At 36.8% G+C, this 13,410-nt stretch overlaps 1 protein-coding gene across 1 annotated transcript in view; it reads left to right on the forward strand.

Moving 5' to 3' along the window:
• Positions 1-11,269, forward strand: part of SLC25A36 (solute carrier family 25 member 36) — a 33,593-nt gene extending 22,324 nt beyond the window's left edge. Inside the window, exons 5-7 of the mRNA XM_084754557.1 lie at positions 5,224-5,290; positions 6,798-7,087; positions 7,556-11,269. Coding sequence (XP_084610683.1) covers positions 5,224-5,290; positions 6,798-7,087; positions 7,556-7,749 — 551 coding nt within the window. The 3' untranslated portion in view covers positions 7,750-11,269. The remainder of the gene's footprint in view (positions 1-5,223; positions 5,291-6,797; positions 7,088-7,555) is intronic.
• The last annotated feature ends 2,141 nt before the right edge of the window (positions 11,270-13,410 follow it).

Below are 13,410 nucleotides of genomic sequence, written 5' to 3' on the forward strand. Positions count from 1 at the left end.
ATTTAGCTTTGCAGTTTCTTCTGTGTAGCTACGTGGCTGGTGAGACAGAATGGCCCAGTACAGATTGATTAAGGTAGCCTGTTGCCCCATTATCCTTAAAAATAACCCCGACCAGGTTGTCCAGGCTTGGCTTCTGGGTCATATTTTTTGACATTAAAGAATAATTTAGAGGTACAAAATAGTTAAAGATAAATCTCGTTAAAAAGATTTTAACTGGCTGTTTAAACAAAAAAATGCTAACCTTGTCACCTTAGTAGCAAAAATGCATTAAATGAGGCAGCTAGCTGATCTGGCATATCAGTCAGCACATGCAGCCTCTCTTCAGTCTCATTTTGTATGTTGCCCAAATCAGCTGAAGCACGTGATTCAAACCTTAAAGCTTAGTTCGAGGTGCATTTAAAGACAGTCTTCATTTGTTTGCTGTTACATACAAGTGGCCACACCTTATGTTTTTGTTTGCTGAACCATTTCCAGTGACAAAGATATTTAATCCAGTAATGCTGATCGTTTCTGTGTTTCACCCATCCTTTCCCCTTACATACCACTTTTGAACTAACTGTTTAGGGGTATCTGTTTTATGTCTGATTCGTTGAAATAAATTTGAGTAACCTCCTAGTACACCATGGCACCATACCAAAAATTGTATTGTTTCTTCTTTCTTTACAATAATTTCCAGTTTTTAAATTTACCTCAATTTTTTATTATGTTTATTCCTATAGTTAGTATGAAATTTCTAATGTATCAATAAATATAATCATTTAGTGTTGTCAGTATCCCTAGTGAGTAGTATTTGCTTACAGAATACATTTTTTTGTTTGTTTGTTTTCAAGAACACATTTTTTTTCAAAGTCTATTTTCTGTGATTTAAATTTCATTGTTTAAATGTAAGGTTAGGTGTTTTTTACTCCTTAAAGTTTACCTTAACAGTATTCAGCCAAATGCATGGTTGGACAGCTGCTTTGTATGCTTACTTGTGAACATTTTTCCTGTTTTCTGTTTTGTAGAACACAAGAATTAATACAAATAATCCAAAATATTCCATAAGTATGGATGTGCAGTATTACTGCTAGAGTCAAAGGTGACAGGTACCACTGTTAGCAATGTGTATTTATTAGTTACAAAAAGTTCCAGACTTCAATATTCTGATGGGGCTCTGTTTGTTTGTTTATTTTAATTACTAGATAATCTGATTATTAAAGAACAGATAAAAGTGTTTGTAGCTCTTTTCATGGTAGATAATAGTCGTAGGAAATGGGACGTAGAATCCCTTCTAATTTTTTTTTTTTAGCTTTTCCCTTGACAAGGTTAGCATTTTTTCTTTAGAACAAAATTGATCGTCTTTTAGGTAAGTATTTGGACTCTGAATCTGCTGAAGATGGTGGGATTGTCAGTACTCTATGCACTTTTATAATAAAACACAAGGCACATTCTGATATTCTCTTAACTTTAAAATTAAAAAAAAAAAAGATCTCACAGTAAATATTTATTAAATCCTTCAGTGGGATTCAGTTTGTACACGTGTATCTGATGAGGTCGCTGCTTGTTGTTATGATACAGAAAAGCCTGTGTCTATTTTAGGCATTTACTGTACATTTCTCCCGAGAAAAGAGTGAGATCGTGTCATCTCATGCTCCCCATCCGCAGGTCACTTCCTGTAGAAATATGGACTAACTTAAACCTCGTGAGTACTCATCTGAGCATCTCTTGCAGCCTCTAGTTTAAGAAACACACCCTGGGATGTAGCTATGGATGAGTAGAAGGCGGGACATGAATTTGTGTGCATTGCTGAGTAATTCATAAAGATTTAACCTTATCCCTTTGTTGTCCTTCTAGAAGGAAGAGTGGTCTACTTTTCAGTTACCATGTAATGTAAACCGGAGGTCTTCCAGTGGCTGTAATAGCCTTGACCTCCACAGAATAACAACAGTATATGTTAATACATTAGAGAGGTTGTAGTTTTAATATGCTGTCCTGCAGCTGTTAACTAATAGTTGCTGTCTTCTGTCTTTGCTTAGCTGACGTTTAGAAGTCTAACACAGTGCTTTGCACTCTAGTCCATTGGTACTTGATTACTGCTCTTTTGAAAAGACTAATGTCTACTTTCTGAGAAGTGCAGGCTATCATGAATGAGATCTTAGCTGTTTTAGTGTAGATATAAATTTTAAAATAGTTTCAATACTCTTAGGAGGTTGTGTATGCTTTCAGAATTTAATTGAAGTAAGTACTGAAATGCAACACTGCAGGTATCACTCACTTAAACGTTTTCAGCGAGTTTCTTTAGGTAGGATTTATGTTTTTAATTGACTTATATAAGCAGGTGGAGTTCTATTTGATGAACAACTTAAATTTGCATTTAAGTTTTTCTAAAGTTTTTCAATAAGATTGACACTACTAACTCAATTGGCACTTTGCTGAATTTAACTGATTCCGGAATAATACAGATTCTTAAGCTATACGTGACTTCTTCATTATACTTCCCAATTTGTTGTCCTGCTTTATTGGTGTTCTGAATACATTACGTAATGTAACAAAACTAAAATGCACAATAAAAAGTGATAGGCAATTTCTAACCTTCAGTATCACTATGCCAACATTTGTGTTCTGTTGTAAATGGAGCAAGATGACGTTTAGTTGTGGTTAACCACAAACTGCCTCACCACATAATTTTGTTAATAGTAAAATTTTGTTTTATTCCACTTGTTTTATTTCCTGGGTTAATAGGTTATTTTTCCATATTTAATTAGCTTAATAATGTCTGTTTGCTACTGTTTTTTGGTTAAGAGAAAGTAATTGTGGAACTTAAGAACCAGTTAGCCTTTTTTTTTCCATTTTAAAGGTCCAACTGCTAAAAACCTATAGATAATGCCTAAATTTTTATCCAAGCCAGTAAGTAATATGCCAGTTACTAGGAGAATTAAGCCAGTGAGCACAGTGAGCAAGGCTTACAGTAATGCCAATCACAGGACACACTCTCCCGCTTACCTGCATTTTAATGTCAACCTGTTACATACTGTGTCTGGAAATGAACTTTAGTTAAGTGAGAAATACCTGTTGTTTGCTTTCTGACATTGTTTATTTACAGAGAGATATTAAAGTTACCATTTGAGTATTAAAATTTTGTATTCTGAGTAATATTTTAAAATATTTTGACATGTGGTATTCCTTTCTTAAAGTGAGGGATTTTGTGATTTGGAAAGCAATTATGGGCAGAATCTTGAAGTTTTACTTTAATGTTAAACATGGTGGTAATCTTTTGAAAATATTAAGTTGAATGAAAATTTTTAACTGAATAGCTTTATTTTTAGCTTAAGAGAGATTTTCCACTTTATGCCTTTTAAGTTAAGTTTTATAAGAAGGCAGGTGGTTTTTCCTAGAAATAATTAAAATCATTGTGAATAACATTGCTCCCCACATTTTCATATAGAAACCCTTAATCTTGCTGTATAGACACCTAGTGAATATAAATATTTAGGAATTGCAATTTTTGTTTAACAAATAAGATTTGGGGTTGTGGTATGGCTTTTTAGTTAGATGACTGTTTAGCAGCCTTGAGGCCCTGGTTTCAGTCTCCAGCAACAAGGAGTCATTTAGTTGGTGGTCTGTCCTGTATTGATGTCTGCTAATATATAAAATATGTTGAGTTTAACTTTCTCATTTAGAAAAGTGGGGTTCAAAAGAAGAAACTAACAATGTATGTTTATTCTGAGACTAAGCATTTAAGACAAATATGTAAACTAGTCTAATAGTCAGTCTTCTCTTTCACCAAGAATAAACTCTTCAGAAGAACCTCTTATTTAAAGGATGCTCTGTGACAGTCGGCTTCACGTCCTAAATTGTTACTACCAGCAAATGCTGCCAAAGCTACTGGTCTCATTCCTCTGTGTAGTATTAAAACACTTAAGAAAAGCAGAAACTAGTCACAAAATTACTTAAAAGTTAATAAACCACACTTTATCTTGCTAATAAATAGCTTTAATTGGGATACCCCTTTGTGTGACATGCAGCTATTTCCAGTGTTCAAACAGGGCATAGAAGAAGTAAAACTTGAGTAAATCACTTACCTGATATTACAGAATGGGAAAGAGCATTAGGAGGCTTTGTAAACAGTTGAATAAAAGCATTTGACTTATGTAGTAGCTTTAAAAGCCAAGACAAGTTTATGATTGACTCTAATAACCTTTAATGTAGTATTAGATACATCACAGCACTTTTGTTCATATTAAATGTGCTGAGTAGAGTATGTCTTCCTAAAAACAACCTGTTTGACCTAGTAGTATTTGATAGAAGATATTAAAATAACTAAGTTCCTTACTTCTGTGTAAGTTTTCAGTAAAGTTTAAAAGCCAGTATGAATAAATGTAATTCTGTAAAGTTTATATTACTGATCTTAAATGTAAAAGCAAAATAAATACCCTGTTTTGTATAGACGAAACATCTTATAAATTCCTGTCGTTAAGATTGCATTTTCTATGCTGTTTTTCTAAAAAAAAAAAAAAAAAAAAAAAAAGCAGGAAGATACCAAGTAAAAAGAATGCATTGCACCAGAAACTCTAATTTACTGTCTGCAACTGAGCCGCCCGCCAGGGGACTGCTGCTCTGTGGTAGTAGTTACCAGGTGACATTTGAACGCTAGTGAGGGAGAGCTGCCTTCTACCCTACTGACTTTCTTCTGTCTGTAAAAACGAGAGGGAAATTCCCATATGTAGCTGTTGGAACTTTAAGAGTTTTTATTTGTTAAATTGGATTACAAGAAGATCTCATCTGTTAACCCTAACAGAAACTTTACCTCTGTGCTAGTACTTATTTTAAAATACAAAAACTTCTGGGCCACAGACCAAATTATTAGTATGTGGTACTATTTATGTAGAATTCCTTTTGAATGTATGGTGGGTGGGTGATGGAATGCACCGCAGGGCAGCAGCTTTAGAATGCGTGCTTTTTAGCTCTTGAATACACACAATCTCTGTTTGTAAGCTCGGATTACAGAGTAGAGAGCACCTGTTTTCATGTAGGTTAGGAGAACACCTGAGGTGAGGGAGAATCTACTCCTGAAAGAATACCATCTAGGAAGGCCAGAACAGGTGTTCGTGGGTATCTGGACATAAGATGACAAGTGTAAAGTTTATTTCAGTTAATAGTTTCAACATTTGTAGACATATTCATACTGTGTGTGAATAGTGTGACTCCTGTCTGCTGGCATTGATTTTAAATATATTTGTTTAGGTTTTACTGCAATCACTGCAACAAACCCCATTTGGCTTATAAAGACTCGGTTACAGCTTGATGCAAGGTATGTTTTTATTTGGTTGGTTTGGTTCTGAGACATAGTCTTTCTGTAGCCCAGGAGGACTATAGGCTGCTCCCAAATGTGTGGTGATATCTTTCCTCAGCTTCCCAAGTATTGTTCTTGAAAGTGAGTCAACACACTCAGCTTAAGATAAATTTATTCTTTTGTGTGTGGGGGGGTGCGCTTTGTCTGTATGTACATCCACATTGCCAGGAGAGGGTATCAGATCCTTTTATAGATGGTTGTGAGGCACCATGTGGTTACTGGGAATTGAACTTAGAACCTCTGGAAAAGCAGCCAGTGCTCTTAACTGCTGAGCTATCTGACTAGCCTCCCTAGTGCTGGGATTAAAGGTATGTGCCACCTCGCCTGGCTTAGCCGATGTTTTTTAAAGTGTGACTTTATATTACTGTAAAACTACCACAGTTATGTATTACAGAAGTATTTTTACCAAAAGTTATGTATTTGTGAAAGAGTAGATTCTGTACCTTTAGGAATAACTGCAGTACCCTTAAAGTGGCAGTAAAGGAGATCATGTTAGGAAAGATACCAAGTAGTTACTTTGTGAGTGTGGGGACTGAGTCATCATTTATCAGGCTACCGCAAGACCACTACATAGGGAATATGGTTTACATTTATCTGGTAACTTTTTGATGGACCTATGTGAAACTGTAAAAAACCCAGTTATACTCCTCACTTTAAGGTGCAGTGTCAGAACACCTCCCTTTTTTTTGTTTTTGTTTGAGGGGCGGGGGTTGTTAGTTTGTTTTTTGAGACAGGCTCTCCCTTATGTAGCTCTGGCATGCCTGGAACTAACTATGTGACCAGGCTGGCTGCAAACCCAGAAAGATCCCCTGGCCTCTGCTTCCCAGAGTTTTAGGATTAAAGATGTGTGCCGCCATGCCAGCCCTCGTCGTTTTCATATGTGTGTATTGTAATACATGCAAAGGAAATTTAGCCTGATTAGAACTGGAATGATCACAACAAAAGAGTTTGAGGTTTTGCTATTTTTTGAGTCTTCCTTGGTCAACACTGAGCATGGCATGGAGTTCCCTAGAAGAGTGAGCTAAGTGTTTCCTCCCGCCTGACCCCTTTGCAGAGCACAAGAAGCTAAAGAGTTAGTGTAGTGTGTTTGGTAAGATGATAATATGATATCCATCTAATAGGACAAATGTAAGAGAAAGGATAAGAAATCTAATGAATGCATACTTTGACATTTTATTGAGTTGACAAAAGACCATGTTTAGTAGAGTGCCATGTTTTTAAAAGTATATTTTGGGCCGGGTGTGGTGGCACACACCTTTAATCCCAGCACTCGGGAAGTAGAGGCAGGTGGATCGCTGTGAGTTCGAGGCCAGCCTGGTCTACAAAGCGAGTCCAGGACAGCCAAGGCTACACAGAGAAACCTTGTCTCAGAAAACCTTTTTTTTAAAAAGTACATTTTGTTAACTTTGATAAAAAAAATCTTTTATCTTCTAGTACTTAATATTTTTCCCTTTTTGCCTTGCAGAAGTCGTGGGGAAAAGCAAATGGGTGCTTTTGAATGTGTTCGTAAGGTATATCAGACAGATGGACTGAGAGGATTTTATAGAGGCATGTCTGCCTCATATGCCGGCATATCAGAGACAGTTATCCACTTCGTGATTTATGAAAGTATAAAGCAAAAACTACTGGAATGTAAGACTGCATCTATGATGGAAAGTGAGGAAGAGTCTGTGAAAGAAGCATCAGATTTTGTGAGAATGATGCTAGCTGCTGCCACCTCCAAAACCTGTGCCACAACCATAGCGTATCCACATGGTAAGAGTGTAGCTGGGTAATAAGAAAATTGCCATATAGTGAGGTGCTGTTCTTAATATTGTTAGTCAAGGCATGCTGTCATTTTCAAATGGGTAACAAGAAGAAATGTTAAAAATTATAATTTGCCCAAGGATATATCATAAATGAATCCCAAATTTAAAGTCTTTAAGTTGCAAGGATCCAAGCAATCTTAACGTTATTTCACGATGGTACATTCAGCATGCCGTCCAAAAAATTGTTTCTAATATATCCTGTATTCATCTTTACTATATTTATGAATATTATTTGTTCATCATGCTGTATTTATTTTATACTTTAGTTTGGTGTTTATGTGATTTGACTGGTTCCAGTGACCTATACATTGAATCACTATCACGAGTTTATAGAGGCACAGATTGGGTGTGTGCTCAGTATGAGGGGAGTGGAAAGACAGCAGTCAAATGATTCTTCTTTTTTTTTCCTAAACAGAAGTTGTAAGAACAAGACTTCGTGAAGAAGGAACAAAATACAGATCTTTTTTTCAGACACTGTCTTTGATTGTTCAAGAAGAAGGTTATGGCTCCCTTTACCGTGGCCTAACAACTCATCTGGTGAGGCAGATTCCAAACACAGCCATTATGATGGCCACCTATGAACTGGTGGTCTACCTGCTCAACGGATAGCATCGGGGTGGCCGTGCTTCAGAGCAGGAGGATCAGATCACAGTGGACCACGGAAGCTTGAAGCCAGCAGGGTGGACAGAAGGCAGTAGTTTGGAAGCATGTAACTACAATGGCTGAGTGGAAGTTTGGTTGTAGGAAGTAAGGTACCACATTCATCTTTCAGTGACAAAACCCTGGGCCACCTCTAAGAGAATGCATTGAAAAGCATTCGTTTCTCAAAATTGCCATTTTCTCTGCCATCAATCACCAGCTACGGTTTTGTTTTATAGATTTATGGCATTCAGAATATAGTGTTAATTCAATGAGCTCTCTCTCTCTCTCTCTCTCTTTTTTTTTGCATTTGAAACAAAGTCATCCCTAAGTATATACTGTACTGTGTTTTTCCACAGATGTCTAACTTGACTTCTCCTGTGATTCTCTAAAATAACAATAGGTAGATCCTTAATACCATTTCTCCAAGAGGGCCTGCCTGGCACAATGTCAATCACTGTAGTTTGACAACCAGTAAAATAGCATCTAAATACTTTATGTATTTTCAGCATTAAAATATTTTGGTTACAGCTAAAAGAGCTATCATAATGTGGACTCTAAATTAACATATCAGATGCACATGGCTAATGGTTTGGGACTATATAGTGAGCTAGTGGATACTGATTCCGTGACTCCTTATAACTTCCAATTATGTGATAAATGAATTAATGCAGTTTTGATCCTGTAATCTAGGAGCTATAACTTGATTATCATGGTCTCATACCTATGTATTATTTACTTTAAAAGTAGAAAAGCTAATAACTTGAATTTTCTTCTACTTATTTTCATATTAAGAATTTTGACCTTTGAATTATTTCCACATCTGTATAGGTTATTGGTTGGTAGAGAAAATGGTAATTTTCAGTTTTGTCCTTTATAGGTTCCTTGAAGTGATACTAATATTTAGGACAATATGAATACTATAAAAAGAAGCCTTCAGCTATCAGATACAGCAAATCTTAGTTGGCAAAGACCTGTGAATGAGTGTGCTGCATTGGAGAAATGTTATTCTGTCCTCGTTTCTTGAATGCTGTGTCATAGAGTTGGGCTAATCTTAGTTCAATGTGTTAACAAGATAGTTTTTAAATTTTGCTAATAAGTCAGCTACACTTTTTTGAATACTTAAATATATTATATATGGCCATTATAAAGATGTTTGCTGTAATACTATAGCTTTTCCTATGGAAGTTGCTATACTGGTGTATAAGACTTCTCCAGTTAAACTCCACTGTGGAACCCATCAGTGTACCTTAACTTTACATTGTGTGCAATGGCTTTCTCTTCAGAGTGACTTTGCAAATGCACTTTGTGGCCTTTTGAGGGGTTAAGAATTAGGAGAGAATTCATGTTAATTTTTTTAACATTGTTCTGTATTAGGCAGAAGCAGTGTTCATAATATTTTCCTGGATTTTAGGTCTGTTTTGGAGATCTTACAGTGTTTTAAGTATGCAGTGTACTGTGTAATGCCACAATATTATGGAACAGCCGTATGCCATTGAAAGCTTTCTTTGCTGTCACCAATGAAGTTTAATTTCCTCTTAAATTTCTCACATCGATCAACTTCTTTGTAATAGTAACTGGATGTTTTTGAGGTGCTCAATTGGAATTAAAAATATTCCAATCTATTTGGAGACCAAAGGCAAGTTTAGATTGTTACCTTTGGAATTATAACAGCTTTGACATTTATTACACGGGACATACCAAAAATGAATCCCTACCTGGGCTTTAACTTAAATCTGTAGAGAAGGTCTCAGGCTAGCGTGCGGCCTCTTCAGGTGCCACTGACACTGCCTAACACAGCGCCATTTGCTCTTGTCTTCACGTTTGCTCCATAGTAGTTGGTTGTGTTGAATGTAGAGCATGTTCTCCTGTGTTACACGGATCTCAAATGAAGAAGACTGACGCAAAAACCAGCAGCCAAGGAGCAGCCTATGTAGCCGTAGCAAATCCCTGATAAGTGTCCTTCAAGGATGAACATGCTATTCTGTATTTTGCAACTAACACTAACCTCTAGTGCATTGTACTCGGCTTCTAAGTGTTGGCGTGTGGTCTGCAGGAAAGAGGGCTTAGAGTCTTAGTATTTCCTCGTAAAGCAGCTGTTGGAAAGGAGCAGTGAGGTCGTTTTGTTTTTCCATTTGAGCACTGTCTGCCATAGTTTTTACTTTATGACAGAGACAATCCAAAAAAAGAAAATCACATATGTTGTTATAGTTTGTCTCTAAAGTATTTCTTTGAAGATTTTCTTAAATCAGTTGTAATGTTTAAAAAGATGTGCATACTCAGAGCATTGGATTTTTAAAAACTTGTTTTCAATCAGATAATCTTTTTTAAATGTCTTGGAGAGTTAGTGTGGATCTTGTATACTTTTTCTGTAGTTGTCTCAGAAATTTGAACTCAGTCTGGCCGGAGCAGTAGCTCCTGGAAGCAAAGCCTCACACAGCAGCGGCTAGAGCTCTGCTGTTGTGTCTCAAACGCTTGAAACTTAGATATTCCAGTTGATGAATTGCCAAGCTATAGTAGGGTACACACAGTGCTTTAAATTCCCAGGGACTGATCTACCACCAAACTTCTGTTCTTGGTTTGGGTTTGGGTTTTGTTTGTTTGTTTGTTTGTTTGTTTGTTCCTCTTTTTCTTTTTTAGTGATGGGGTCTCTTGTTGCCCAAGATGGCCTTGTACTCCTGCCTTTCCTGCCTCTGCCTACTGAGTGCTGGCATTGCCTACCTGCCTGTCCTTCCATGCTCACTCAGTCTGGTCCAGTGCTCATTATGTAACTGTGTAGAGACAACCTGACTCACTAGAGGGCGCTCAAGCTGGCTTGTCACTCTGAAACCATGACATCATAGTTAGGTCACATAGCCCAGCCTTTGTCTCCTCAACCTGGATATCTGCTGTGTGCTTGCCATGTTAGAATGTGCACAGTTTGGGGTGTTCAGAAGAATAAATGTTCACTTACGAAAGACTAAACATTTGGCTTTTCTTGAAACAGTGATTTCCATTTGAAGAACTTAAGTGTTAGGAATGAGTCTCCCCCTTTGTCTAAACTGTTAGTGGACTAGGGACCTCTGTGGGGCTGCTGCGCAGCTTGTTTAGCCTCACTGACCATGACTTTCAACATTCCTAAGAAGATAGGTATGTCTAATTAAATAGGACACAATGTTACCATAAAGTATGCTTTCTGCCCCCTCACGTACCTTCTCCACCACACCTTTGTTTCTCCTTAATTGTACCTTGATTTTTATGCTATCAAAACTAAAAAAAATCTAGTTCTAATCAGTTATGTTAAACTTTTTGAATGTACCCCAGTGGATGTGAATTAAATTATACCAATCGCTCATAGTTCAGTCAGTTTTAAAACAGCTGATGAGTTTTGCCCATTCATGTGAGTATTGCTATTGTTGCATTTTTTGTACATGGCTGCAAATTATGTGCATTTATTTTATATTTGTTAACTAGCTGACTTGTACTTGAATTAAAATTCAGAAAATTAAAATATGCTTTTGAAAATGTGGTTTTTAAAATATATATCTTAATTTTTGTTGTGATGAAGATAAAATCACTGTACTGGCATTGTACTGTGCATAGAGCAGACTGCATTGCTCTTCTCAGTTATGTGTTGGGCTCATTTATTCCTGCAGCAAACCTTCTGCCTGATAAACCATTGATGCCTTTGTGAGTATCAAAAGTCAGGTAATGTAATTCCTTCATAGCTTGGTAAAAAGTATCTGTTGTTGTGTGGTCTTGCAAGTCTGTTGATCTTTGCTTTTCATATATTAAAACAAATCCAATTTATAGACCACTGAACAATAAGAGTCTGATTATTAAATTGATATACTCGGTCTAGGAAGTAACATCTTCACACTAACTTTTTTGTTTTTATTATAGGTTTCAAGAAGAGATTGTTTTTTAAACTTTTTTTAGAGCTTGTAGAATAACCTGGTAAATCTATATACAGTAGATGATGTGGATAAAAATGATGCTCGTGGGCAGGCTAAGCAGGTAGAGGAGGCACTTGCTGCGAACCCTGACCACCTGTTAGTCCTTGGGATTCATACAGTGCAAGGCAAAAACTAATTCTTGAAAGTTGTCCTCTGACTTCCCTATGCAGACCATGGCACTCTGGATCTCACACACACACACACACACACACACACACACACACACACACACACACACACGTTTGTAGCTGAGTTGTGCTCCTGGTATCTACCTACTTTATAATTGTCATATTTTAAGTCTCCTTGAGTTGCTGTCAACGACAAACTTTACACACAGACAGGAAGAAGCCAGGTCACATTTGGGGTGTGTGTGTGTGTGTGTGTTTTGCTATGGCAGGGAAAGAAATTTGGATTTTTGCTTTCTCAGCCTTAGTGTTAATTTGTACAACTTGTAAAACTCAAGGCATTTTCATTACACAGTTTCCTGGTGTTTGTTAGATTGTTTTCCAAGGTATTCTTTAGGCTATTGTGAAAAGAATTGTTTCCTTTGTTGCCTCTACTAGTTTTCTTACTGGTGTGTAGGAAGGCTGCTGGCTTTTATGTTAATTTTGTATCCAGCGTTTTCTGGTGGTGTCTTTAGAATCTCTTTCGTATAGAGTCATACCATCCACAAAGCGAGATGCTCGGACTTCTTCCTTTCTGCTTTCCTTTTATTTGGTCTGTTTATCTTGTGGCTTTAAAGACTTCTAGTACTATTGAATAAATACAGAAAATGGATACCTTTGTGTTACATTAACAAAATACAGGTTTGCTGTGCAGTCTTCATGATACTGAGATATATTCCTTCTATTCTGAGTGCCTTTAAGACTTTAAACACGAAGGGCATAACATTTATTGAGATATCAAACTATCTCTGCATCTCTGAACTAAAACCAACTTGATAATTGTGAATGGTCTTTTTTCCCCATTAATTAATTTGCTTTACATTCCAGTCACAGTTTCCCCTCCCTCCTCTCCTCCCAGCCCCTCCCTCTCCCTTCCCCTCTCTCTTTCTCCTCAGAAAAGGGGAGGCCTCCCATGAACATCAACCTGCCTTGGCATCTCAAGTTGTACTAGGACTAGGTGTATCTTCTATTAAGGCTAGACAAGGCAGTCCAGTTAGGGGAAAGGTATCCAAAGCAGGCAGCGTAGTCAAGACAGCCCTGCTCCAGTTGTTAGGGGACCCACATGAAAACCAAGCTGCACATCTGTTACATATGTGTAGGGCTAAAGGATATTTTTAAATGTATTCTTGAATTCTCTTTGGAGGAATTTTGTGAGAATTTTTGTGTCTATGTTCATGAGTAAAATTGATCTGGAATTTTCTTTCCTTGCATCTTTGTCTGGGTTTGGTATTGGCTAATAGTAGCTTCACAAAAGAGTTTGGTAATGTTTTTTCGTGTTTTATCTTATTGAATATTTGGAGGAGCACTGGTTTTAGATCTTGAAAGATTTGATAAAATTTCACCAGTTAACCTGTCTGGACCTGGACTTTTATAGTTTGGAGATGTTAAATTACTACTGCAATCATATTTGACCATCTTCATGTTATTTTTGTAGACCATATGCATCTATAAATGCATTCATTACAGCATTTACAATTTAGAGGAGTGTTGAGGAGGGTTGTTTTTGCTTTGTTAAAGACAGGGTTTCTCCA

This window comes from Acomys minous (genome assembly GCF_964271855.1).
Source record: "Acomys minous genome assembly, chromosome: 13".
In the NCBI taxonomy this organism is placed as follows: domain Eukaryota; kingdom Metazoa; phylum Chordata; class Mammalia; order Rodentia; family Muridae; genus Acomys; species Acomys minous.